Source organism: Macaca mulatta, chromosome 10 (assembly GCF_049350105.2).
Source record: "Macaca mulatta isolate MMU2019108-1 chromosome 10, T2T-MMU8v2.0, whole genome shotgun sequence".
Classification (NCBI taxonomy): domain Eukaryota; kingdom Metazoa; phylum Chordata; class Mammalia; order Primates; family Cercopithecidae; genus Macaca; species Macaca mulatta.
In genome coordinates this window covers 84,684,707-84,710,820 of record NC_133415.1, presented here as the reverse complement: position 1 = coordinate 84,710,820, position 26,114 = coordinate 84,684,707, and the positions used below count along the sequence as shown (strand labels likewise).

Below are 26,114 nucleotides of genomic sequence, written 5' to 3'. Positions count from 1 at the left end.
TGTGTATGTGGATCTATCTCGAGACTGTGTTTTATTCTATTTACTTGTCTATCCTTATGTCACTATCACATTGGCTTAATTACTGCTGTAGCTTTCTAGTAAATCCTGAAGTCAGGTAGAGTAAATTCTGATTTCAGGATTGTCTTTGCAATTAGGGGTCCTTTGTACTTCAACATAAATTTCAGAATTGGCTTGCCAATTTCTACGAAAAAACATGTTGAGATTTTGACTGGGATTGCATTGAATCTACAGATATTTTCAGGAAGTGACATTATAAGGTACTGAGCCTTCCAACCCATGAGTAATATGGTCTCTCCATTAATTTAAATGTTTTAAAAAATTTTTTCTACACTATTTTCTAGTTTTCAGTATAGCAGCCTTGTACATTTTTAATTAAATTTATTCTTAGGTTTTTAATTTTATGATGCTATTGGATACAGTATTTTCAAATTTCATTTTCTACCTGATGATAGTAAATTGTAACAAGCAGAAAAAGGCCATCTCCAAAGATGTCTGTGTCCTAATCCCTAGAACCTATCAATGTGTTACATTATATGGCAAGGGGAATTTAAAATTGCAGATGGAATTAAGGTTGTTAATCAAAGAACCTTAAAATAGAAAGATTATTTTGTATTTTCTGTGTGGGCCCAATGTAAGGATCCTTAAATGTGGAAGAAGGCAGAGTCAATGTCAGAGTGGCAGTCACACACTGTGAGAACTGACTTTGAACATGAAAGAGGACCATGAGACAGTCTCCAGAAACTAGAAAAGGCAAAAAACAGGGCTTCTCTCCTAGAGCCTCCAGATATGAAGGCAGCCCTGCTAACACCTTGATTTTAGCCCAGCGAGAACCCTTTCAGACTTCTGATCTCATTAACTGTAAGACAGGGACCAGGCACAGTGGCTCACGCCTGTAATCCCAGCACTTTGGGAGGCCGAGGCAGGCAGATCATTTGAGATCAGGAGTTCAAGACCAGCCTGGCCAACATGGTGAAACTCCATCTCTACTAAAAATTACAAAAATTAGCCAGGATGGTGGTGCACACCTATAATCCCAGCTAATCAGGAGGCTGAAGCAGGAGAACCCAGGAGGCAAAGGTTGCAGTGAGCCGAGATTGTGCCACTGCACTTCAGCCTGGGTGACAGAGTGAGACGCCATCTCAAATAAATAAATAAATAAATAACTGTAAGATAATAAGTTAGTGTTTTTAAAAGCCATTGAATTTGTGACAATTTGTCACAAATTGGAAACTGATACATACATAGGAGTATAACTGATTTTGTACATTGACCTTGTATTTGATGCCCTTGCTGAATTATTAGTTCTGGTAGTTTGTAAATCCTTGGAGTTTTCTCTGGATACAATGATGTCATCTGTGAATAAAGGCAGACTTACTTCTTTCTTTTCAATATTTACGCTTTTTATTTAGTTTTCTTGCTTTATTGCACTGGTGAAAACTCTAGTATATACAAAGTTGACTAAAAGTGGTAACAGCTGACATCCTTATCTTGCTCCTGATCATAAGAGGAATGCATTCTCTATTTCAGCTTTTAAGAATGATACTGGCTGTAGATTCCTATAGTTTCCTGTACTAAATTGAGTAAATTTCCTACTATTCCCTGGTTTTCTGAGGGTTTATCATGAACAGGCTTTTTTTTTTAAACTTACTTAAAACATCTTTTCTTATACAATTATGCAATTATATAATTCATTTAAAACATCTTTTATTATGTAATTATTATGTAATTCGACCATTATAGGAGTCAAAGATGTTTGACTCCGAGATGTTTAGCATTTACATCTGCCTGGGCACCCAAGAACAGTAAACTTTATGGTAACATCTTATTTAGCATTTCTCAGACTAGCCTGAGGACTCATCTAAGGTTAAGAATTCTTGCTGGGCGCAGTGGCTCATGCCTGTAATCCCAGCACTTTGGGAGGCTGAGGCAGGTGGATCACGAGGTCAGGAGTTTGAGGCCAGCTTGGCCAACATGGTGAAACCCTGTCTCTACTAAAAATACAAAAATTAGCCAGGGTGGTAGCAAGCACCTGTAATCCCAGCTACTCGGAAGGCTGAGGTAGAAGAATCGCTTGAACCCGGGAGGCAGAGCTTGCAGTAAGCAGAGATGGTGCCATTGTACTCCAGCCTGGGCGACAGCAAGACTCCGTCACAAAAAAAAAAAAAAGATTTCTCAGGAGAAAGGTTTTTTCCCCTACACTGAAGCTGCCTAGCTTCCTAGTTGTCTCCCACTGCTGAAGGGTAAATTGGTTCTAATTACACTTTTACTAAGGGTGGGGGTCTCTGAAGGGTCCAGCTTTATGGTGAGGTCTCAGTTCCAACTCCTTGCCCAGTGGGCCCCATGACACTTCAACTCCTGTTTGTGAGACAATCAATGACTTCCCCAAGGAAAATGACGAATGCAGAATCAGTTAGTGACAATTCTGTTTTTTATTTTTCTTCTGTGTGTGTGTGTGTGTGTGTGTGTGTGTGTGTGTGTGTGTGTGCCTGTGTGTCTGTGTGTCTGTGTTAGGGTGGTGGTCCCTTGGGGATTTTTCTTCTACCAATCCTTGCCCCTCCACATACGCAGGTCAGTTACACAGTTCAAAGGATGTCTGTTATATTTTGGCCAACAGTTTTAAGTGTGTTGTGTTAATAAGCTTTTCAAGAAATCTCATCTGTCATATTGCCTGAGATAGAAGTCCTATTACTATCTTGACCCAAAAAACAGCCCAGGGATATAAACTTTCCCCAAACCACTAAAATAATGCATTTAGAAAAGATAAGGCTACAAGAATTTTTTTTAAAAATGATCTTATTGAGAAAATGATTCAAAAGTGGCTTGGTTGCTTGTATGGGCTACAAACAGAGAACTTTTATTTCTCGTTGGTGCCATTCATGGAGGGTAGCATGAATGGCACCAGTTGGTGTTGAGTCAAAAAGAGCATAGGATTGTGACACTGCCAGCTGCCTTCATTCCTGGCTCTATTCCTGGAGTCCTGCTCTGAGCTCCCTGGTACTACCCACCAGGTGGAGACAGTCATGCTGAAACCAGTTTGCCACACCAGCCTACTCATTGTGATTAGACTTTGAACATCTAACCAGAGATCAGCTTCATTGCTTAGCTGGTTCCACTAACCCCAGTTTCATTCCTGCCTGATCCAATTCCTCATTTCCCCTTAGCCCTCTGAAGAGTTCCCAGCATGCCTTGGAGCTGAGGTCTTGGCGACCATCACCTTGAGGAGATGAGGTCAATGGTTGGAACATATAGTATTCTGACTTCTGGCCTTCTCTGGGCATGTTTTTGTGAGAGTACACAAAGTATATCCCGGCATGTTCTCTTAAGGCTGACATGAATGATCCTGTTCAAATAAATTCATACTCCTATTTCCCCTGGGTCATTTGAAAGAAACCGCAAAGTCCTAAGTCAATATATAGGAGACCTTTGTTTCCCTTTCCAACAACAAAAACAAAATTCATCGTTTCACAAAGAAGTAGTCCACTATTTTTTTCCTTCATCCAACGTGGTCTGCTACACCCATGTCTAAACTATATTCACAGTGTAGACTGCTAAGAGTTTGTGCATTCTTCAGCAACCTGCAGTTCGTCCTTCCTTTCAAAGGAATCAGTTGGGTTCATGGGAAGGGACTATTTCAGTAGATGTTTGTTTTCTTTTTTCTTAATAATATTTTTATAAAATGATACGCAGGAAGCTGAGGCAGGAGGATCACTCAAGCCCAAGAGGTTGAAGCTTCAGTGAGCCGTGTTCATGCCACTGCACTCCAGCCTGGGCAACAGAATGAGACCCTGTCTCCAAAAAAAAAAAAAAAAAAAAAAAAAAAAAAAAAAAAAATTTGAGAGTTTGGTCATGATTAGCATAGTAGTTGAGGTAGAGGAAAAAATAAATTCAAGACATATTCAGAAAGTTAGAGGAAGGAGGCTTTTATTGGATGTGGGATGTGAGGAAGATGGAGGAGCCAACAGTCCCAGTTTTTTAGCTGAGCATCTAGGTAGGTCGTTCAACAGTCATTCAATATGTATCAACTGTAGTTAGCTCTGTGCTGAGGACCGGGAATATGGAGAAGAACAAGTCAGATTAGATCCCAGAGCAGCGAGGAAGACAGATGTTAAACAAATAGTCACATGAGTAATGAATTGTAGTAAAAAGGCGAAGTTCAAGGCACTCTGAAAGCAGATAAACTCACTTTTTGTTGGGAGAGGGAATTAAAGAAATAAGAGGCTGACCAGGTGCAGTGGTTCATGCCTGTAATCCCAGCACTTTGAGAGGCCAAGGCGGTAGATGGTTTGAGGCCGAGTTCCAGACAAGCCTGGGCAACACAGCAACATAACATAGAGACTCCTGTCTCTACACAAACTAAAAAAGAATTAGCTGAGCATGGTGGCACACACTGGTAATCCCACCTACTTGGGAAGCAGAGGCAGGAGAATCGCTTGAGCTCAGGAAGTCGACTGAGCCAAGATCACACCACTGCACTCCCTCCTGAACAACAAAGTGAGACCTCGTCTCAAAAAAAAAAAAAAAAAGGCCGGGCGCGGTGGCTCAAGCCTGTAATCCCAGCACTTTGGGAGGCCGAGACGGGCGGATCACGAGGTCAGCAGATCAAGACCATCCTGGCTAACCCGGTAAAACCCCGTCTCTACTAAAAAATACAAAAAACTAGCCGGGCAAGGTGGCGGGCGCCTGTAGTCCCAGCTACTCGGGAGGCTGAGGCAGGAGAATGGCGTAAACCCGGGAGGCGGAGCTTGCAGTGAGCTGAGATCCGGCCACTGCATTCCAGCCTGGGCGACAGAGCGAGACTCCGTCTCAAAAAAAAAAAAAAAAAAAAAAGGAAAGAAAGAAGATAAATGAAGGTTCCACTCATGAATGAGAGCTGGGATTAAGAAGTAGGATGGAGGCTGGGCGCAGTGGCTCACGCCTGTAATCCCAGCACTTTGGGAGGCCGAGGCGGGCAGATCACGAGGTCAAGAGATCGAGACCATCCTGGCCAACATGGTGAAACCCCGTCTCTACTAAAAATACAGAAATTAGCTGGGCGTCGTGGCGTGCGCCTGGAGTCCCAGCTACTCTGGAGGCTGAGGCGGGAGAATCGCTTGAACCCGGGAGGCAGAGGCTGCAGTGAACTGCGATCACGCCACTGCACTCCAACCTGGCGACACAGTGAGACTCCGTTTCAAAAAAAAAAAAAAAAAAAAAAAGTGGGTTGGGGTGGGGAGAGCGGTTTTTACAGTAATTCATTTTCCCTCTTCGACTTTCATTTTTCCCATTCTTAAAACGGGGGAATTGGTCTGTGCCCTCTTAGAGGGCAGAGGTTTGTCTGATTCACCTGTGTCCCTTGACCAGCAATGAGCTTGATGGGGGAAAAGACACTAATTAGCGTTGTTTTGAATGGATGGATAAACGGATGGATGGATGGATGGATGGATGGATGGATGGATGGATGGATGGATGGATGGATGGACGGGCAGGCGGGCTTCGCCAAATCAGGAAATCTGAAATTCTGAGGTTCAACTTCCCCAGGGGTCACGGAGCTTAGAATCCCACTGTTGTGTAAATTTCCCCCCAGCTGGCCGGGCTCGCTGGACTTGCGCAGCAGCTTGGGCGGCGCGGTGCATGCCGGGAGTTGTAGTCTTTCCTCTAAGTTCGTTGACTTTTTTTCTTCCTTTTTCCGGAATTCCTCCGCAAGAACACCACCCCCTCTCCCCGCCCCACCCCGCTACCCATTCCGCGGGGAACACCCATCCCCAACCGATTTTGAATCCCTCTGCGGCTTTCCTCCCTTTTTCTAGGGACGATAAAAGCATCTGGGTCAGGTTGACTCCTACCTTGGGTCGCGACATAACGCGATTCCCCACGGGCCAGATCCAAACCGCCACCACTCGCAGCGCGTGCTTGTGCGTCCCGTTGCCAAGGCGACAGAGAAGCGGCTGGATCCGCCGCTCTGATTGGGTGAGCCAAAGGCACGCTCTCGGCGGAGTGCGCAGACTCCGATCCACTAGAGCCTCTGGAGGCTCTTGGGTGTCCTGGCAGCCTAGGTCCCCCGGCTTCCTCAACCTTTCTTTCCCAGGCCCGCCTCTCCGCGACCCTGGGGCTATTCGTTCTGAGGCTGGCTGCCTCTGCCCCCCGCCGCCTCCAACTGCACTTCCCTTAAACTAAGAGCGCTGAGTCTGAAAAGTTGTCAGCTTTTGGTAAATGTAATTTACCAGATGTAATTTACTGAGTTTCCTTACTTAAAGAAGTTATTCACTAAGTCACCTGGTCACTTGGTCAGTCAGTAACGCGGCCAGTCACCTTTGCTATCCCAGCCGCTAATTCTTAAGGTCTATGGCCTCACCAACATTTGATGTTGTCCATCTTTTTCATTTTAGTGACTACAGCGATAGCTCATTGTAGCTTGTTTGAGACAGAGTCTCGCTGTGTCGTCCAGGTTGGAGTGCAGTGGCACCATCTCGGCTCACTGCAGCCTCTGCCTCCTGAGCTTAAATGATCCTCCTTTTTCAGCCTCCCGAGTAGCTGGGATTACAGGTGCATGCCACCACGCCCGGCTAATTTTTGTATTTTTAGTAGAGACAGGGTTTCACCATATTGGCCAGGCTGGTCTCGAACTCCTGACCTCGTGATCACCTGCCTCGACCTCCGAAAGTGCTGGGATCACAGGCGTGAGCCACTGCACCCAGCCAGCTCTTTTTTTTTTTTTTTTTTTTTAAAGTACTGAGGTTGGGTTGACTGGGAAGGAGATGAAGGAACTTTCTGGAGTGATGGGGATTTCCTTCTCTTAATAAAGATGTGGGTTATATTGAGTATACGCATTTGTCAAAATTGACTAAACTGAAAACTTAAGATCTATGCATTTCATTATTTGAATGCATATATAAGAAAGAGACAAAGTTATCATTTGCAGATAATATGAGAGTTTAATTGTTCAGAATTCTTGGTTACAAAAAAAACTATCTTTGATTAACTGAAATAGAAATGGAATTCATTGGTAGGATATTGAATGAGTCACAGAGTTGTTGGAAATCAGAATCAAAAAATGGGGAAGGAATTCAGGGAGTCTAGCTGATCAAAATTATGGTCAAAATCAGAGTTTGCAGAAACTTTGATTGGGGTGCCATTTCTGATTATTACTGGACATCAGACACCACTACTGACATGACTGCTGCAAATAGCACTGGATGCTGTTGCTTTTACTGGCACCTGTGCTCAATAGATACTACTACTAGTACTGGAATTGGCCAAATGAATACTCAACAGACACCTGCTTTGTTGTACTATTTGTTTCAGATTTAAAGTCCACAAACGCTGCCAGGGCTAGAGTACCTGACTCTTCTAGCTTCATACAGTAGTAGTGTGGAAGATGCTGCTAGTTGCCTACACAATATCCATTCTTCTCTTCTTCTGAAATAGATGTCCCTCAGAACTGTCTGCATTTAAAAATCCAAATAATCTACAGAGTATTAGAACAAATTAAAGGTTTTTTTTAAAAAAAAAATCAACCCAAAAATGACATTTGAATTTCTATATACCAACCATAGCTGATTGGAAACTACAATAAAAATATATAGCAACAGAAATATAAGATATGTAGAAACAGATCTCATAAAGTATATGAAAGACGTTAAACAACAAATTCTTATGAAGCATCTACTCTGTGTCCTGCTCTGTTCTTGACTCTGAAGATACAGCAGAGAGGAAAACTGACAGAGCATTTGCCCTAATGGAGTTTATATTCTCATAGAGAAAATTACAAAATATTATGAAAGGACATCAAATAAATGCAATAATATACATGTTCATGGATGGGAAGGCTCAATATCAGAAAGACGTGTATTTTCCCCAGTCCAATCAGGATTTTTGAGGAATCTTGTCAAAATCAAAAGAACAATGTGTATATGTTGGGGCAAGGAGACACTTCTCTGCCTACCAAGCCAATGAGGAGTAGAGCTTCAAAACAGACACAGGAGAGAGAGAGTGTGTGTGTGTGTGCGTGTGTGTGTACCTGATGTACAATAGAGGTGGCATTATAAATCACTGGGGATGGCCGGGCGCGGTGGCTCAAGCCTGTAATCCCAGCACTTAGGGAGGCCGAGACGGGCGGATCACAAGGTCAGGAGATCGAGACCATCCTGGCTAACACAGTGAAACCCCGTCTCTACTAAAAAATACAAAAAACTAGCCAGGCGAGGTGGCGGGCGCCTGTAGTCCCAGCTACTCGGGAGGCTGAGGCAGGAGAATAGCGTAAACCCGGGAGGCGGAGCTTGCAGTGAGCTGAGATCCGGCCACTGCACTCCAGCCCGGGCGACAGAGCCAGACTCCGTCTCAAAAAAAAAAAAAAAAAATCACTGGGGAAAAAATAGAGGACTCGGTAAATGGCACTGAGAAATTTACTTTCCATAGAGTTGAAAAATAGATGCCTAATTAAATGGATTAAATAAATATGATAACAAATATTTAAGACATATACATGTTATATTTATTATCTTGGGGTGGGAAAGGACTTCTTAGATAAACAATAATAAAACACTACTCATAAAGGAAAAAGATGATCTGTGACTACCTCAAAATTTAAACTGCCAGGCTGGGCGTGGTGGCTCACGCCTGTAATCCCAGCAGTTTGGGAGGCCGAGGCAGGCAGATCATGAGCTCAAGAGATCGAGACCTGGCCAACACGGTGAAACCCTGTGTCTACTAAGAATACAAAAATTAGCTGGGTGTGGTGGCACATGCCTGTAATCCCAGCTACTCGGGAGGCTGAGGCAGGAGAATCACTTGAACCCTGGAGGCAGAGGTTGCAGTGAGCCGAGATCATGCCACTGCACAAAAGACATGGTAAATCCGATTAGCAGATAAGCTACAGACTGGGAGGAAACATCTAGAACATATATAACAAAGGATTGGTGCTCAAGGAACTCCTTCAAACCGTTAAGGAAAAGACATCCCTACCCTCACCCCTACAAAAGAAAAGAAACATGGGCAAAGGATATAAATAGGGAATTTTCAGCAGAAGAAACTCAAATGGCCAGTAAGCCAATTGAGAAATGTAAATAAAAATAATTGTATGATTTGAAATACATCAACTATACAAAAATAAAATATGTCAATGTTTTTTATGAGGTCAGATGTTAGTGAGGACGTGGGGAAACGGGAGCCTTTACATGCTATTCACACCTTGGAATGCAATTTGGCAGTATCTCATAAAGTTGTGGAACCTTACAACCCAGAGATTCCACTACTAGACAATATCCTATAGGCCCACTGAATAGCCTATAGATTCCACTACTAGACAATATCCTATAGGCCCACATCTCCATGGAATACCTTTCATCTTGTAGTTAGTGTGCAAGGTGACAACCTTCCTAAAGAAATTTTTACACCACTACATAGGTCATATGTATAAGGATGTTGTTTGCAATGTTCTTGATAACGCCGAAAATATTAGAAACAATCTAAATGTCCACTAGTAGGGTGATGGGTGAATAAAATGGGATAGATTCCTTTTTTTTTTTTTTTTTTTGAGACGCAGTTTTGCTCTTGTCACCCATGCTGGAGTGCAATGGTGTGCTCTTGGCTCACTGCAACCTCCACATCCCGGGTTCAAGTGATTCTCCTGCCTCAGCCTCCCTAGTAGCTACAATTACAGGGACCCACCACCACGCCCAGCTAATTTTTGTATTTCTAGTAGAGATGGTTTCGCCATGTTGACCAGGCTGGTCGTGAACTCCTGACCTCAGGTAATCCACTGGTCTTGGCCTCCCAAAGTGCTAGGATTACAGGTGTGAGCCACCACAGCCGGTCAATATATTCTAATAATAAAATACCATACAGTGATAAGAATGATCCAGAGCTATATCGATATGTACATATTCCCAAAACCTATTGTTGAGTGAATAAAAGAAAGTTGTAGAATGAGAAATGTTTTTTAAAGGTTACAATTTGTGTTAATTATAAACACATATAAAGTGTGTTTCATATTCTTTTGTATGTATAGATAGTAAGAGTTTAAAAACACAGACTCAAAAGATATGCACCATAGCCAATCCTTGTGAGTATAGTGGTGAGTATCCCCGCCTGTCAAAAGATACGCACTAAATTCATGATACTAGTTGGGGAGAGAGTGAAGGAAGTGGGGAGAGAAAAGGAAACTTAACTACTTCAAGTTTATTTAGAATGTTTTTGTTTTATTTAAACAACACAATTGAAGCAAATAGGTCAAAGTATCCTTACCTGGATTTAAGATTTTTTTTCCCAATGAAAAACAACACAGGCCATAGCAATAATATGATAGAGGAAGTTTAGCATGCTTTGGGAATGCACAATAGTGGTTTCTAAACTAGTCTAATAGGAGTCAGTAAAGACTTCCAGGAGGAATGAGAGTTAGCTTGGTAAGGAGGATGGGAAGAGCATTCCAGGCAGAGAGAACAGCATATGCGAAGTTGGAAGTTAGAGAAAGCAAAGCACGACACAGATCAGTAACTAGGAAAGAGTGGAGTAGAGGGGAGAGACAAGACTTCCACACCTGTTTGGTCTTGTTTCCTTTTTCACAGATGTGGAAACATAGCCCTAGTGAAGGGAGTAGAGACAAGGGTTCTTACTCTGTCAATTTTTCTGTGATAATAGTAATGCCAATGGTAATAATAATAATAATGTACTGTGTTCCAGTCTTTCTACTAGGTATTTGAAACATGTCCTCTCATTTAATATTACTACAGACCTACAGAGAGGTTTTTTTTTCCTCCCTATTTCATAGATGATGAAACTGAGGCCCAGAGAAGTTGAAAAAAAACTTGCTTAAAGTCAGTGGCAGAAACCACATCCCACAAGGCCTCCTCGTGTGCCATGCTAAGCAGGTTGGACATTTTCCTAAAGGTGTTGGTGAGTGTATGAATTTCCTGTTGCTGCTTGTAATCACAACATAGTGACTTAAAACAACACAGACGTAGTATCTTACAGTTCTTGAGGTCAGAGGTGTGAAATGGGTCTCACTGGGCTAAAATGAAGGTGTCGGCAAGGTTGAGTTTTTTTGTAAGCTCTAGGATAATCTGTTTCCTTGCCTTTTCAACTTGCATCCCTTGGCTGTGGGCCCCCTTCGATCTGCAAACCCAGCAATTACACCACTCCAACTTCTGCTTCTGTCATCTCATGCCCTCTGATTCCTACTCTCCTGCCTCCCTCTTTCACTAATAATGACCCTTGTGATTATGTTGGGCCCCTCTGAGTAATCCAGCATAATCTCTCCATCTCAAGATCAGCTGATTCTGGCCAGGTGCGGTGGCTCGCGCCTCTAATCCCAGCATTTTGGGGGGCCAAGGTGGGTGGATCACTTGAGGTCAGGAGTTCAGGACCAGCGAGGCCAACACGGTGAAATCCCATCTCTACTAAAAATACAAAAATTAGCCAGGCATGATGGTGGGCACCTGTAATCCAAGCTACTCGTGAGGCTGAGGCAGGAGAATAGCTTGAACCCAGGAGGCAGAGGTTGCAGTGAGCCGAGATTAGCAACTATAATTCCATCTGCAGCTTTAATTCCCCTTTGCCATGTAACATAACATTCACAGTTTCAAGGAAACAGAGTGTAAACACCTTTGGGGGGGACCGTTATTTTGTCTACCACAGTAATCCACTAAAGGGCTTTAAGCAAGGGAATGACAGGGTGAGACCCATATTTTAGCATCTTCCTATTATTGGTTTTGTAAAATGGTCATTTCATGATTTAAGACAGATTGGGCTTTGTATTAACTAATAATTCCAAAGGCTGAACAGTACATAGATATTAAATGTGTTAGATCTAATAACACATACGGGCTTTTAACTTAAAAGAATTATTTCCTACATGTAATTTGTGTCTTCCCCCTTAACACTCAGTGGGAGTACAAAGGACTGTTATAATTGCCCCTCTATGGGTAAATTAAGAGACATTGGCTCACCTGCCTAGGATCGCAGAGCTAAGGCCAGGGCCATGGTAAGGAGCTAGTCTTCAAGCTCGTTTATCAGTTTCCTTCCTTCCTTGCTTCCTTGCTTCCTTGCTTCCTTCCTTCCTTCCTTCCTTCCTTTCTTTCTTTCTTTCTTTCTTTCTTTCTCTCTTTCCTTCCCCTTCCTTCCTTCCTTCCTTTCTTGGTTTCTTTCTTTCTTTTTCTTTCTTTCTTTCTTTCTTTTCTTCTTTCTTTCTCTCTCTCTCTCTTTCCTTCCTCTTCCTTCCTTCCTTCCTTTCGTCTTTCTTTCTTTCTTTCTTCTCTCCTTTTTTTTTTTTTTGACAGGGTCTCTTCTGTCATCCAGGCTGAAGTGCAGTGCTGTGATCATAGGTCACTGCAGCCTCAACCTCAAGCAATCCTCCCACCTCAGCCTCCCAGGTAACTGGGACTACAGGTTCGTGCCACCACACCCAGGTAATTTTTTGTTTTAGTTTGCTTGTTCGTGGAGACAAAATTTCGCCATGTTGCCCAGGCTGGTCTCCAACTCCTGGGCTCAAGCGATTTTCCCACTTCAGCCTCCCAAAGTGCTGGGATTACAGTCTTGAGCCACCACGCCCAGCATCAGCATTTCTTTACACCATCCATGGGTCGGGCATTTGGGGAAACTTAAGTCAGCACATCTTTGACACAATTTTCTACATATAGCTCAGTGCCCAATAAACATGTGTTGAATTGGTGAAGACCCCTGCTTTCATTTCTGTGACACAGATAGTAACTTTCAAGGCAGGAAGCCTTGGGGCCATCCTAATATTCCTTCCTTCCCCCTACATCCAATCAATCTGCAAGTCCTTTCAGCTGCCCTGCCAAAATATTCATATATGCTGAGTCCATCCCCTTCTTTCCAGCTTCTCGGGTCCCACTCTGTCCCAGGGCACTGTCACCTCTTACTTGAGCTGCTGCAGTGGCCCCCACAAAGGAAAGGGTCAGTGAGGGGTCAAAGTATTTGACTTAAATAAATCAGATGACCTGGCCTCCCAGATTAAATTTTCCTGTTGGGTTTTTATCAGACAGAAGAGAAGAAAAACTGGCCAGGCCCGGTGGCTCACACCCGTAATCCCAGCACTTTGGGAGGCCGAGGCGGGCAGATCACCTGAGGTCAGGAGTTTGAGACCAGCCTCAACATGGAGAAACCCCATCCTACTAAAAATACAAAATTAGCTGGGCATGGTGGTACACACCTGTAATCCCAGCTACTTGGGAGGCTGAGGCAGGAGAATTGCTTGAACCCAGGAGGTGGAGGTTGCAGTGAGCCAAGATCGCGCCATCGCACTCCAGTCTGGGCAACAAGAGCGAAACTCCGTCTTAAAAAAAAAAAAAAAAGAAGAAGAAGATAAGAAAAACTTTAACTCCCAATCATGGCCATATGTGGTTTTGCATGCTCTGGCCCCCAACCGTCCTCTTAACACCTCCTGTAGCTCCCTCTACTGCAGTCCCACTGGCTTTTTACAGAGGCCAAGCTACTCCCATCATAGGGCTTTTGCCCATGCTGTTCCTTCTGCTGGAAATACTCTCTCCACTCTTTTTCTTTTTTGTGTGCGTAATTTTTTACTTTTTGAGACAAGGTCTCGCTCTGTCACCCATTCTTGAGTGCAGTGGTGTGATCATGGCTTGCTGCAATCTCGACTGCCTGGGCTCAAGTGATCCTCCCACTTCAGCTTCCTGAGTAGCTGGGACTACAGGTCCCGGCTAATTTTTTTGTTTTTGTTTTGTAAAAACAGGCTCTCCCTATGTTTCTCAGGCTGGTCTCAAACTCCTGGGCTCACACAGTCCTCCTGCCTTGGCCTCCCAAAGTTCTGGGATTACAGATGTGAGCCATCATACCCAGCCAAATTTCTTTTAGAGGTGAGGTTTTAGTATGTTGCGTAAGCTGGTCTCAAACTCCTGGGCTCAAGTAATCCTCCCGCCTCAGTATCCCCATGTGTTGGGATTACAGGCATGAGCCACCGCACCTGGCTTTCCGCTCTTTAAACAGCTGGGTTCTTCTTATACGTCACCTCTCAGCTCAAATGCCACTTATTCAGAGAGGTTCTCCATGTCCGCTTTGTTTCCTTCGTAGAAAACTGGGACCATTTGTAAATAATTTGTCTCTTTGCTTACTTTGTTTGCCTTCCCTTCTAGATCTGCGATGTCTAATATGTAGCTACTAGCTGCATATGACTAGTAAGCGTTTGGAATGTGACTTGTCTGAATTGAGACTTGCTGTAAATGTAAAAGACAGCAGATTTTGAAGAGTTAATACAATTTAAAAAGGATATAAAATATCTCATTTATAGTTTTAGAATACTGACTATATGTTGAAATGGTATTTTGGATATATTGGGTTAAATAAAAATATTATCAACAATTAACTTGTTTCTGCTTTTTAAATGTGGCTGTACATGTGGCTGGCATTATACTTCATTTGGACAATGCTGGTCTAGACCATTAGCTAATGAAGGTAGGAACAATCTCTACCCACTGCTGTGTCCCTAGTCTCTTACTAGATGCTCAGTAAGTATTTACTGAATAATTTGGTATTTATGAGAACTCTGGGCTTTTATGAGAGCTGAGACAGGCAGTCCCATGTATGCTATGAACTTGAGGGAGGAAGAAACAGGAAAGAAACAGTTTTATTTTTCTCCAATCACTGTATTTCAAAGGGCTCTGTGGATTCTCTCTGTCCTGCTCTCTATCCACAATCCCCAGTCACCTACTACTATAGATTGAGGGGTGGGGGTGATGGCTGGAGGAACAAAGCTGGTGCAGCTGCTTCTATTTCAGTCCTATAGGAAGTGTCTTGATTATTTTACTTTCTCCAGCTTTGGTCCTGGGAGCCGGAAGGGCTCACCTCAACATCCTTAGATACACAGATAGGGTTAGCTGGGGCTCATGGGGACTTTCCCAGGGTCATCTAGCAGGTCAGAGGTGAACAGGGCCTCAAACCTTGGTCTCCAGACCCCTTCCAGGACCCTGACCTCTAGCTATTAATACATCCTGATGTAGTCTCCTTTAGACTGGAACCCTCCCTGAAACCCCTCCCCAACATTCACCTGTGATTTCTTGGGGCACCTAATGGCAGTTGTGCCTGGTCCCAGAGCTTACCTAGATGGCACCATCCCTCCCAGGGGCCGAAATGGGTAGAAGGAAGGAAGGAGAGGGTGGATGTATGGATGGGAAGATGGACGGGTGAATGAGTGAACAAGAGGGTGGGAGAATGGATGGGAAAGGAGGATGGCTGGTTGGTAGGGTGTCTGCACGGGTGGAGGGGATGTATCGGAAGGAATTACCCACTTATCACGTTCCAAGCAGACTCTGAAGAGCAGAGAGCCGTTGGCGATCAAAGTCCAGCCCCGTCACGTTTCTGCTGGAAGCCGCGGCGGGAGAAGTTGGGTGCTTTGCCCCGGGGCCCGCAGGGAGGTCCAGGCAGAGCCGGAAGGGGGACGGGAGTTTGTGGACCGGCCGGGGGGCTCTAGACGACATCCCCCCATCAGCCTGCGCCTGCCGGTGCCAGGGTGGGGTAGCGCCCCCGCCCCCACCTCCGGAGGTGGCGGCCCCACGCGGCCCCAACAAACTGCCGTTGTCCCGCGGGCCGTGGGCCCGGCACACTGGGGCTTTGTCCTGCCCCCCGCCGCGACCCGAGGGGGGGCCCCACATGACCGAAGGGGTAGGAGGAGCCTGTGGCGGCGGCGGCGGCAGCGGCGGCTCCACCACCATTTCCCTCCCGGGCCGGGGGTCGGCGGGCGGTGGCAGTGGCTGGGCAGGGCTGGGCAGGGCCGAGGACGCCAGGCCCCCCGCTCCCCGCCAGGCTGCAGGCGCCGGGCCTGGGACGTCAGGGCAGCTGTGACCGGATCGCTTTCCCGGCGACGAGCTGGGGGTGCGCTCGGACCGCCGCCCCCGGGATCATGGGCAATGGCATGACCAAGGTAGGGGGCGGGCCCCGCGCAGCCTCCCCGGCCCCCGCCCCGGCCGCCGCGGCCCGGCGCTGACCAGCTCCGTCCGCCCGCCTCTGACCTTCTGGTCTCGCCGGTCTCTGTGCGGCGGCATCTCCGTGTTCCTGTGGCTTGAGACCGCGGCTGTCGGGTCTCTCCTTCTCTGACCCTGCGTCTCTGTCCCCGCTGTGTCCGCCCTCTCTCCTAGACTCTGTGTCTCTCGCTGTGTCTTGTTTTGGCTGTCACTCCCGGGCTGTCTCCCAGTGAGTCCGGCTCTCCGTCTGCATGTGTCCCTCTCCCTTGTCGCTGACTCGCCTGCTGTCTCCGGAGCTGTTTCTCCATCCTGTCCCGCCTCTGCATGTCCCTGCCTTTCTGCCTCCCCAGCCCCAAAATTTCCATCCCGGCACCCTGCAAGTCCACCTCTCTCCTCTCCTCCTAAGACCTGCCTTCCTCCTCTCCCCTCTTATACCCAAGCTGGCCTCCCTTGGTTCCCTCGGTTGGTTAACTGGCCCCCTCGCCTACCCTCCCCAGAGCCCCAGACCCCTCTCACAGAGGACCCAGGGCCCACAAAAGGGAAGCGAGTGCTCCCTGAGCCCTGAGGTTCATACCCTTCATAGGACAGTGAGGGGCTGTGGGCCCCCCAGCTGCCCTGGGGGTGGAAGGGGGTGCCTCTGCCCCACTGACCCCTGCCTGTCCTTCCTCTAGGTACTTCCCGGACTCTACCTCGGAAACTTCATTGGTGAGCACTGCCCACTCTGTCCCGAGGCCATGGCACTCTGCCCGTCTCAGGCCTGTGTCCACCATTCATGCCCTGGCCCATGTATCTCAGGAATGGGGTTGGGGGTAGGGAAGCGGCTGCAGGCTGGGAGGAGGAAAAAGCTGATGAAGGACAAGGGGTGCATGTGCAGGTGAATGTCCCCAGGCTCGAAGAGACATGGAGGGAGCATGGGGGCCTGACGTTGACATCCCTCCCCGCCATTCAGCCTTACCCAGTGTTCTACCACAAGACCAAAGGAACAGAGCAAAGGGCTCCGGGCCTGGGCTGTGGACCTGAGCAAGTCTACACCCGCACTAAGCCTCAGCCTCCTCCTCAGCACAAAAGGTCTACCAGCCGCTGAGGGCTCTTCTGACCCTGAGGTTCTGGGTTGAAGTCTGTTTAGGGGTGCTGCTTCCAGCGGGGAAGCTGGGAACTCTTCCCCTCTTAACTTCCTCCTTGTCAGAGGAGAGGTCTCTGGAGACGGGCTGGGCCCTCTTGTGAGCAGGGTCATGAGCACCAATCCCGTCACACCCCAGAGCCCTGAAGCAGGTGGGCAGCCTGGAGCTGGAAGTTGGCGGGGGTGAACTGGCAAGCTTTACATTCCCCACTCTCTCATCCATTCCTTCCGCAATCTTCAGTCAGGAGGAGGGGACACCCGTGTATAGATACGTTGTTCCTCAGTGGCTTCCAGGTTGGTGGCTGGCAGGCACAGCTGAACATAGACCTTGGGTAGAAAACATGCTTGGTAGAAAACATGCTAAGGGGGCCGGGCACAGTGGCTCGCACCTTTAATCCCAGCACTTTGGGAGGCGGAGGTGGGCAGACCACCTGAGGTCAGGAGTTTGAGACCAGCTTGGCCAACATGGTGAAACCCCGTCTCTACTAAAAATACAAAAATCGGCCAGGCATGGTGGTGGGCACCTGTAATCCCAGCTACTCGGGAGGCTGAGGCAGGAGAATCGTTTGAACCCAGGAGGCGGGGGTTGCAGTGAGCCGAGATCGTGCCACTGCACTCCAGCCTTGGCGACAGAGCGAGACTCTGTCTCAAAAAAAAAGAAAAAAGAAAAAAGAAAAAGAAAACATGCTAAGGGGCAGACTGGTCCAGGGCTTGGGTGACCCGAGGTGAGAAAATCATTTCCATCTGCAGAGTCAGAGAAAGCTTCAGAGAGGGAGGGGCTCAGGTGCTTTACCCTCATAAATTCTGGTTCCTTCCTTCCTGGGAGCTCCCTCAGCTGCTCATGCCACATTGATTTCTGTGAGTATTTGGCCAAGTAAGGTCTGAATCCTCTGTAAGTGTGCAGGCCCCATAAGGGCAGGAGCTACGAAGCTGGCCCCAGACCTCCAGTGCCCAGCCAAAGTATGCAAATGATTAGCACTCGGTAAATGCTCATCGAATGAGGAAATGGAGACAGAGGGGACATGTGTTATTTATTCTGAATATAAAAGGTCTGCATATGCTGGGTATGCAGCCCCTAGAGAGGGCCACTGTCGGGTACATCCCTTGTTCATATATCTTTGTAGATAAAGGCATAATATTTAAAATAAAAGTGGAAGCTTATTCTGTATCCTTAAAAATACATTGTGGGCATCATTGCACATCAACATATATAACTCTTTTTAATGGCTGCATGCTGTGCCAAAGTATGCCTACACCATTAATCATACAGTCCCTTTTTAATGAACACTAGGTTGTTCCCATGTTTAAACTATTTGTGATATAAGCAGGACTGCAGAGAACATCATCCTCCACACACGGCTTTCTGTGTGAGCAAGTGCTTCCGTAGACAAGATTCCTAGAAGTAGAATTGCTGGGTCAAAGAATATGCCTGGGAAGGGTATTTTGGATGAAAAGAACAGCATGAGCAAGGATGGAGAGATGCTGGACTGTTATTTGCATGTGCCTCAGAAGCAAGAGGATCAGGGAGCCAGCAGAGGGTGGGCCAAGGTGGAGTGGTGGGGTGAGGGGGAGAGCTGGGCAGGCAGTGAGCTCCCTCCGCACTTGGCCATCAGGGACAAATAAGTTACGCCAGCCAGATTGGCTCAAACATCCTGTTTCTTTCAGATGCCAAAGACCTGGATCAGCTGGGCCGGAATAAGATCACACACATCATCTCTATCCATGAGTCACCCCAGCCTCTGCTGCAGGTACTTCTTACCCCCATCCCAGGGCTATGCGGGGTGGGAGGGTGCAGACCCGTTTATCAAATATCTACTATGTGCTAGGTGCTATGCTTCCTTCTTGACTCATGTTAACTCATTTGGTCTCACCACTGGGCCATTTTACATTATCATCCCTATTTGGCAGCTGACGCCCTGAGAGGTCAATTAACTCACCTAAGGTCACATATCCAGGAAGCTGAGGAGTTGGGGTACAAACACAGGCCATCTAGCACCAAAGTCTCACACTGAACCTTAAAATGGCCCCCATATGGGCTTCCCATGGCCCAACTGGATGAATGAATCCAAACGGATGACTCTGGGCTCTGTGTCTTGCTATGCAACCTTGGACTGTGACTTCACCTCTCTAGGGCTTCGATCCCTCAGCTCTGTCTGCCCCCAGGGGGCTGTTGTGAGGATGCACAGGGACTGCAAGATAGTGAAGGTGCTTTGCACACTGTAAAGTGTGGTCCCCTCTAGAGCGGTTGGTGCTGGTATTATCAACTCCTGGGAAAGGGGCATGAGGGTGTTAGGACCCAGCAGAGGAAAGTAATAAATCCAGACTACACGTGCTTATGTCAGGAACATCTTCACCGTTTATTTGTTTTATGACCTTGCAGACAGGACTTTGCCCCCTCTGAGCCTCAGCTGTCTGATCTGTAAAATGGGAACTTTGTAACAGTACCCACTTCACTGAGTGGTTGGGAACTACATAAATAGGTGCCCAAAAAATCACAACTGATACTGTAACAAAGTTAATCATATTCTTATCCCATGAACAGAGCCTCTTCTCCCTTATCTATTAGAGTCTGTATCATCCACTGGAGAGAAAGAACCATGGGTGGGAAAAGGTCCTGGAGATCTGAAACGAAGATCCGGTTCTGCCATAGACTTGCCGTGTGACCTTGGCCAAGGTCCTTCCCTTCTCTAGGCCTCAGTTTTCCCATATGTCAGATTTGATATTCTCTAACAGCAACCTCCAATAATCTACGATTTTCAATGTCATTCAGAGAAGAAATTTCCAGGCCATTGGAGTCTTATTTTGCCTCCTAGGGCAGCCTCGTTTGGGAGTATTTGGAGTAAACAGTCACTAGATTGCATGGGGAAGGTTGTCAAGTCATGAGTGTATTTACTAATGAAATGACAGTCTACACAGTGAGTCTCTGCTCCTATGGCCCTTCCTGCTTCTCCCGAGCATCTCTCCTCCCTCCCGCTCCATCAGCGCATTTACCAGGCAGGGTTTGATAGCACCACACAAACCCAAGGCCAAATGTGTTGCAAAGTGAAATTGCAAACTTTGCCAAAGATACAGGATGTCATGACCTTGGGGAATGTGAGTGAGAGAAGGGCTGGAATCTCACACAAAGCCATGGATAAATGAAAACCTGGCTGGTGGTCCGTTAGTTACTGCCAGTGGTGGGCCTGGCCCCTGAAAAGATCCATTTGAACATCAAAATGTTAAGACGGTTTCTTGAGAAAAGCAAGGAGGTCCTCAGGAGGCGGGCAAAAATAATCTTCATGATATTGTATGGCTAATCAGGAAACAAAGGACATCACAGCAAGTTTGTTGGAAAAAAATCCTGACAATTTATTCCTTGATTATTCTCACAATTAGCACATCATTTTATAACCAGGATTCATGAAATGTATACTTGTTTTCATGATTTTTGTTTCTCTTCAAGATAATCAAATCTGCTTTACCTTTTTTACGAAGTAATTTTGTAATTTGCATTTGGAGTGGAGTCCCTTTAAGTAGCCCTTTCCTGGTGATTTGATAAAGGTTCCTGGGTCCCTGTTGGGAGGGATAGAAGACCTCATGCCCAAGTCGCTGATGGGGTTAGGAGACACCATCTGCTTAGAAGGTTCAGGAATCACAAGTGGTCACAGCTGGGAGGCCTCAGAGATGACTACTTTCTTTGGACAGAGAGGACCACGGTGGGCCAGAGAGGGGCAGGAACTGGGCTGGGGTCATGCCCTGCCTGGGCAGCTCAGACCAGCGTCAGGGAGGGTTGCAAGCAAGGTCCCCTGCCTGAGTGTATTTTGTACTTGTAGGATATCACCTACCTTCGCATCCCGGTGGCTGATACCCCTGAGGTACCCATGTAAGTTCCCCTGGATGGACCCACAGATGGACAGACAGCCGCCTCCTGTGGTGGGCGAAGGGGAGGGGGTTTGAAGGAGGACAAAGTACTCAGGCCAGAAAGTTATCACAGGTGGTCAGCCCAACCAGTCCCAGGTTTGACTCTGTCTCAATCATGCCCTTGTGATATGCCCTTGGCCAAGACTCTCGACCTCCCCGAGCCTCAGTCTCATCAGTATGAAATGGGAAAAAGACACTCTGTACCTTGGGACCAGCTACACCGGCTGATTTGAAAGGGTCACGTTCAGTCTGTTCCTGGCCTTGGGGTTAAGACATCTGGGTTCCAGCCAGGCTTTGCCATTTACTTGCTGTGTGACCTTGAACAAATCACTTCCCCTCTCTGAGCCTCACCTGTAAATCCAGAGTGCATGATCAGAGTCAAGGAGGCTTTCAAAGATCAGATGACAGAGGTCAAGGATCTAGCATAGGGCCTGAAGTATAACCAAGCTCAGAAAATGGGATTTTTGTTTGTAACATCAATAGTCATGCGTCCCCGCTTGGGATGGAGCCAGGCAGACAGTCCTGCCCCTTGGGAATCTTGCTCCCAGCCCGCTGCTGCCCGTCATTGTGCCCAGGTGCTCTGATTGCAGACCCCAGAGGAGTGGGACCCTTGTATTTCCTCCCACCCATTTCTTTGAAAGGCCACAATAAACCCATCATGATAACAGGGTCCACAGGAGGAGTGCTCCTGCCTAGATGGTGAGATTGGCCCTGACTGGCCTCTCTCACTGCCTGAAATGCCACCATTCTTGCTTCACACACACACACCTCCAGCTCATGCTAAGTACTGGCCCCTATTCACTGCATGTGCTGGCTGACCTGGGGAACCCAGTGCTCTGTGTCCCTTGCTATCCTGTAATTGGGGTGGGGGTGGAACAACTCCTGAGAGATCTGCTCCACAGTGCTCCCTACCCTATTGCTTTCTCCTCTAGCAAAAAGCACTTCAAAGAATGTATCAACTTCATCCACTGCTGCCGCCTTAATGGGGGGAACTGCCTTGTGCACTGGTGAGTCAAGGTTGGGGGGTAAGGTGGGGGAGGAAGGAAGTGGCTGTGCCCTCTGTTGAACACATACTCATCCTATGGGAAGGTTGAACCTGTGAAGGATCTTCTCCAGCCTGTCACAGTGCCTGAGGGCCCACCATTCATTGGAGAGCGGCCAACCCGGGGCTCTATTCCTTATGAGCTGTGTGGCCATAGCCAAGTAGCTGTTTCTTTCGGAGACTCAATGTCCTCATCTGTAAAATGGGGAAAAGAAAGAAAGCTGACCTGACGGGACTGTTGGGAGGAATAGTGAGGTCATGCAAGTAGTTCACCCTCCAGTAGTTCTGGGCCTCTCTCCTCCCCTCCAGGCCTTGGAGGTGATGGTGCAGGGCAGTGAGGAACCCCAAGCTGGGAGACAAGAATTCTGGGTCTTCCCAGGTGCCCCTTGCTCAGTTGATGTCATTCATTCCTTAACTTCTCGCTGAGCGCCCATCCTATCCAGGCTCAGGCTGGCTCTGCTGGAGGCCCAGCAACGAGGCTGTTTTCCCAAGTCTCATCTCCCACCCTCTCCCTCCTTCCCCTTTCCAGCTGTACTAACCTCCTCCCCATCTTCCAAATCTACAAGGCTTATGCCTCATGGTCTTTGTACACACTGCCCACAAGGTTCCTGAGTAACCCTTATCCATCTTTCAAACTTCATTGATGTCTATTCCTTGGGAACCCCTTCTCTAACCCCACTCCACCTATAGATTAATACCTCTTCCTATGTGGATCTCCTAGCCCCCAGACTCATCCTCAAAGCTATTATCACCACCTGGAATTGATTCTCTGATCAATGTCTGTCCCCCCAGCCATACTGTAAGCTCCAGGACAGCAAAGACCGTGTCTGTTTTATACCCGCTACATTCCCAGTGCCTGAAAAAGAACAGATGCTCAGGACATATTTGTTGACTGAATGAATGGTGTTTCACTCAGGCCTTTGATGTGGGAGAACCCAGGGGGTGCTCTAGGCAGAGGGAACAGCATGGCAAAGGCCTGGAGGTGGGATGGCAAGTCCTGACAGGTCCCTTATGGTTGGAGCTCAGGAGGCAAGGGTGGGAGAGCTGAAGCAGGGTGGGGTGCATGGGGGGCATGGAGGACACTGGATCTTACTTGAAGCCTGAGGGGTTGTCGGGGATCCCAGCTTTGCAGGCATCTCTCGCAGCACCACGATTGTGACGGCGTATGTGATGACTGTGACGGGGCTAGGCTGGCGGGACGTGCTTGAAGCCATCAAGGCCACCCGGCCCATCGCCAACCCCAACCCAGGCTTTAGGCAGCAGCTTGAAGAGTTTGGCTGGGGCAGTTCCCAGAAGGTAGGGATGGATGGGGTCAAGGGCTGGGTTGGGCCATGGGTGGGAGATCCTTCTTCCCACTCAAACTGATCACTGATTGGAACAAATTTAGCCTGTGCCTCAGACCCGGATTTTTCTAGGGTCTCAAACTCATGGCCTTTGAGCTAATCCAGCTCCTAGGTGTATTTTGTCAGACAGCCAGGTGTTTTCTTTTTCAATGTAGAATTTGAATGCCTTTAGATCAGTGCGGGCCCTCCCATTTGACTAGGTCTTCCAGCACTTCCCACTGCCTGCCCTACCTGGCTGGAACCTGAAGGATTTGAGTGTTTGACCCCATCGGGGAGAACTATGTCCTACTCCACCCCTGTGTCCTTGATGAGACCACAGCAGTTTCCCTCTTATACCTCTTGGGCAGATGCCACGTAGAAATGTCAGGAACTAAGCTTCCCTGGGAACAAAGGATGAGAGGGGGAGGGCTCTCAGCAGGTTGAGGGCGGTACCCAGAGGCTTATCTGCAGGACGGCGTTGGGAAAGAGTCGGGCAAGGAAGAAACCTGTGGGAATGGGGTTGTGAGCACAGAGGTGCAAAGCGGGAGGAGTTACCCAGAAGTGCAAAGAGGGAGGAGTGATCCCGCTGGGCGCCTGGGGTCAATTTAGCAGGTCTGGAAACGGGAGTGTCAAAGGCGGAAGAGGGGTCAGGGAGAGGGAAGGGCCTCCTAGAAGGGAAGAGGAACTCAGTGACGGGATGGAAACCCGGGAGACGGGAGGCAAAGAAGACGCTCAGGAAGGGAGGGGCTCAGCGAGGTATGGGACGCTCGGAGAAGGGCGAAGGTCGGGAGGGTGGGGGCGGGGCCGGCTGCCTTGACCCCGTCCCGCGGCCGGCCTTGACCCCGCCCACCTCACCCGCCCACCCAAGCTTCGCCGGCAACTGGAGGAGCGCTTCGGCGAGAGCCCCTTCCGCGACGAGGAGGAGTTGCGCGCGCTGCTGCCGCTATGCAAGCGCTGCCGGCAGGGCTCTGCGACCTCGGCCTCCTCCACTGGGCCGCACTCCGCAGCTTCCGAGGGAACCCTGCAGCGCCTGGTGCCGCGCACGCCCCGGGAAGCCCACCGGCCGCTGCCGCTGCTGGCGCGCGTCAAGCAGACTTTCTCGTGCCTCCCTCGGTGTCTGTCCCGCAAGGGCGGCAAGTGAGGATGCAGTCCCGCCGTGGCTCCCCACTTCCTCCCAACTGGCTGCCTTCGGGGGCTGTCGGCGCCTTCCACGCCCCCCAGGATGGGCCCAGAGGCTGGGGGAGCCCCGCGGCGGCCTGAACCCTGCCTCCCTCGCCCGCCCTGCTCATCCGCGTCTGCAGTCAGCATCCCCAACCTGTGCGTCTCTGTGTCCGGGCCGGCCGGCTGCAGCCACCTGGTGCCTTAGTCCGTGGGCTGGGGGAGGGGGCCCACCCTTAAAGGCGGCGGGAGGGGAGGGAGGGGGAGTGGAGGGTTGGACGGGCCTGGAGGGTATTAAAGAGACACAGAAGAAGCTGCCTGTCCGAGTGCCTCCCAGTCATTCAACGAAGGCAAGGCAGCACCAGCGGGACTCTGCCACGGGCCAGCAGCCTGCAGGAAAGGGGATGCGAGGGAGCCTGCATCCCCTGGGGCCTGAGGAGCCCACCACCCTCCCGCAACTGTAGTCTGCGGAGTTGCCTCCTGGGACCGCACCTCCTTCTCTAAAACCTCCCCTCTCCCACCCAACATACATCTCTCCCAAAGCCACCGTGTCCCGCCTGACAAGGCCTGAGTTCCTCCTTATCTCGGAACCTCCTGCCACCTTTTGAATCCCTCTCTTCCACCCTGAGTGGCCCCTCCGCTCCCCGACTCCCTTCCCATCCCTGTGCACAAATACTAGCTAGGAAGATAAGGTAGTGCCTCCCTCATCCTGACCTTTTACTGCATGAGTTTACTTAATCCTCAGGGAGGAAACAGAGGCTCAGAGAGATCAGGCAGCTTGCCCGAGCACACACAGCCAGAGCAGGGGAAGCTGGACGCTAGCTTAGTCAGTCTGAGTCCCACGATGGCAGGTAGTTAGGAAGTAGCTCCTCTGGTTTGGGAGGTTCCTGACAAGGAGGCTCCACCCCCAGCCAGTGGGAATGACCCTTCCTGCCAAGATTTTAAAGGCCAGGGCTGCCCATCAAAGCAGTAGCTGGCTCTGAGGATGAGTAGAAGTCACTGCAGCTGATATTTCCAAAACTATACCCAAAGTTGAGAGGGATTGAAAATAGCTATAACCCAATAGCCCCTTGTATGGGATTCTTAATATGCACAAACCACTGTGCTCAGGGCTGCCGGGGAGGCACCGATTCCAGCACTGGAGTTGGGGGATGGACAAAATAACCTTCAGCTGCCACCCCAACTTCCTACTCCTCATTCATGCAACAAATGTCCATTGAGTACCTACTGTGTGCCAGCCATTGTGTTCGGCCCTCGGTATATAGCAATGAGCAAAACCTCTGCTTTCAGGTAGCTGCCATTCCGGTCGGGAAGATACCAGATAAAAAATACGCCGGGTGGTGAGGGAGTGGACCATTTGGTTATCTGGGGGAAGCATTCCAGGCAGGCAGGACATTAAGGGAAAGGCCATGAGTTCGTAACCTCCTTGCCAGTAGCCTCCAAAACCAGAAGGAGTTACTTCCTAACTACCTACCGTCATGAGTTAGGGTCTTTCCCTTCACAGTTAATGTGAAGAGCAAAGTGGCTGGACTTACCAGAGTGCAGGGAGCCCACATCCTCCAGGTTGGTTAGTTTAAATGGCAACCAGATGCCCCATTTAAAACACCTTCTATCTCTGATGGTGTCTTCCCCTATTTAAAAGT

General features: G+C 48.3%; 2 protein-coding genes and 1 long non-coding RNA gene across 5 annotated transcripts in view; 1 reads left to right on the top strand and 2 right to left on the bottom strand.

The window, feature by feature from the left end:
• TTLL9 (tubulin tyrosine ligase like 9) overlaps positions 1-5,924 on the bottom strand; it is a 63,581-nt gene extending 57,657 nt beyond the window's left edge. Inside the window, exon 1 of the mRNA XM_077951419.1 lies at positions 5,844-5,924. Coding sequence (XP_077807545.1) covers positions 5,844-5,858 — 15 coding nt within the window. The 5' untranslated portion in view covers positions 5,859-5,924. The remainder of the gene's footprint in view (positions 1-5,843) is intronic.
• A 9,386-nt stretch (positions 5,925-15,310) lies between these two features.
• On the top strand, positions 15,311-24,784 carry DUSP15 (dual specificity phosphatase 15). 3 transcript variants are annotated; one of them, XM_015149276.3, is made up of 7 exons: positions 15,311-15,889; positions 16,601-16,634; positions 18,715-18,797; positions 20,862-20,911; positions 21,882-21,956; positions 23,116-23,287; positions 24,182-24,784. In XM_015149276.3, the coding sequence occupies exons 1-7, from the start codon at positions 15,869-15,871 to the stop codon at positions 24,452-24,454; spliced, it is 708 nt and encodes a 235-aa protein (XP_015004762.2). In that variant the 5' UTR covers positions 15,311-15,868; the 3' UTR covers positions 24,455-24,784. The 3 variants fall into 3 exon arrangements, with proteins under 3 accessions (XP_015004762.2, XP_015004765.1, XP_015004764.1); XM_015149279.3 differs by lacking the exon at positions 15,311-15,889 and adding an exon at positions 15,945-16,046; XM_015149278.3 differs by lacking the exon at positions 15,311-15,889 and adding an exon at positions 15,955-16,158.
• Positions 20,373-22,195, bottom strand: LOC144332058 (uncharacterized). Its single transcript, XR_013399776.1, has 2 exons — positions 22,024-22,195; positions 20,373-21,300 (listed from the first exon to the last, which is right to left on the bottom strand). It is a non-coding gene; the product is annotated as an uncharacterized LOC144332058 (long non-coding RNA).
• Positions 24,785-26,114: the final 1,330 nt, after the last annotated feature.

Excerpts from the sequence above, each read along its gene's own strand:
- DUSP15 (XM_015149276.3), top strand. The coding sequence starts at position 15,869 with ATGGGCAATGGCATGACCAAG. Across the intron at positions 15,890-16,600 it reads TGGGCAATGGCATGACCAAG|GTACTTCCCGGACTCTACCT; the intron begins GTAGGGGGCGGG and ends TCCTTCCTCTAG. Across the intron at positions 20,912-21,881 it reads GATACCCCTGAGGTACCCAT|CAAAAAGCACTTCAAAGAAT; the intron begins GTAAGTTCCCCT and ends TTTCTCCTCTAG.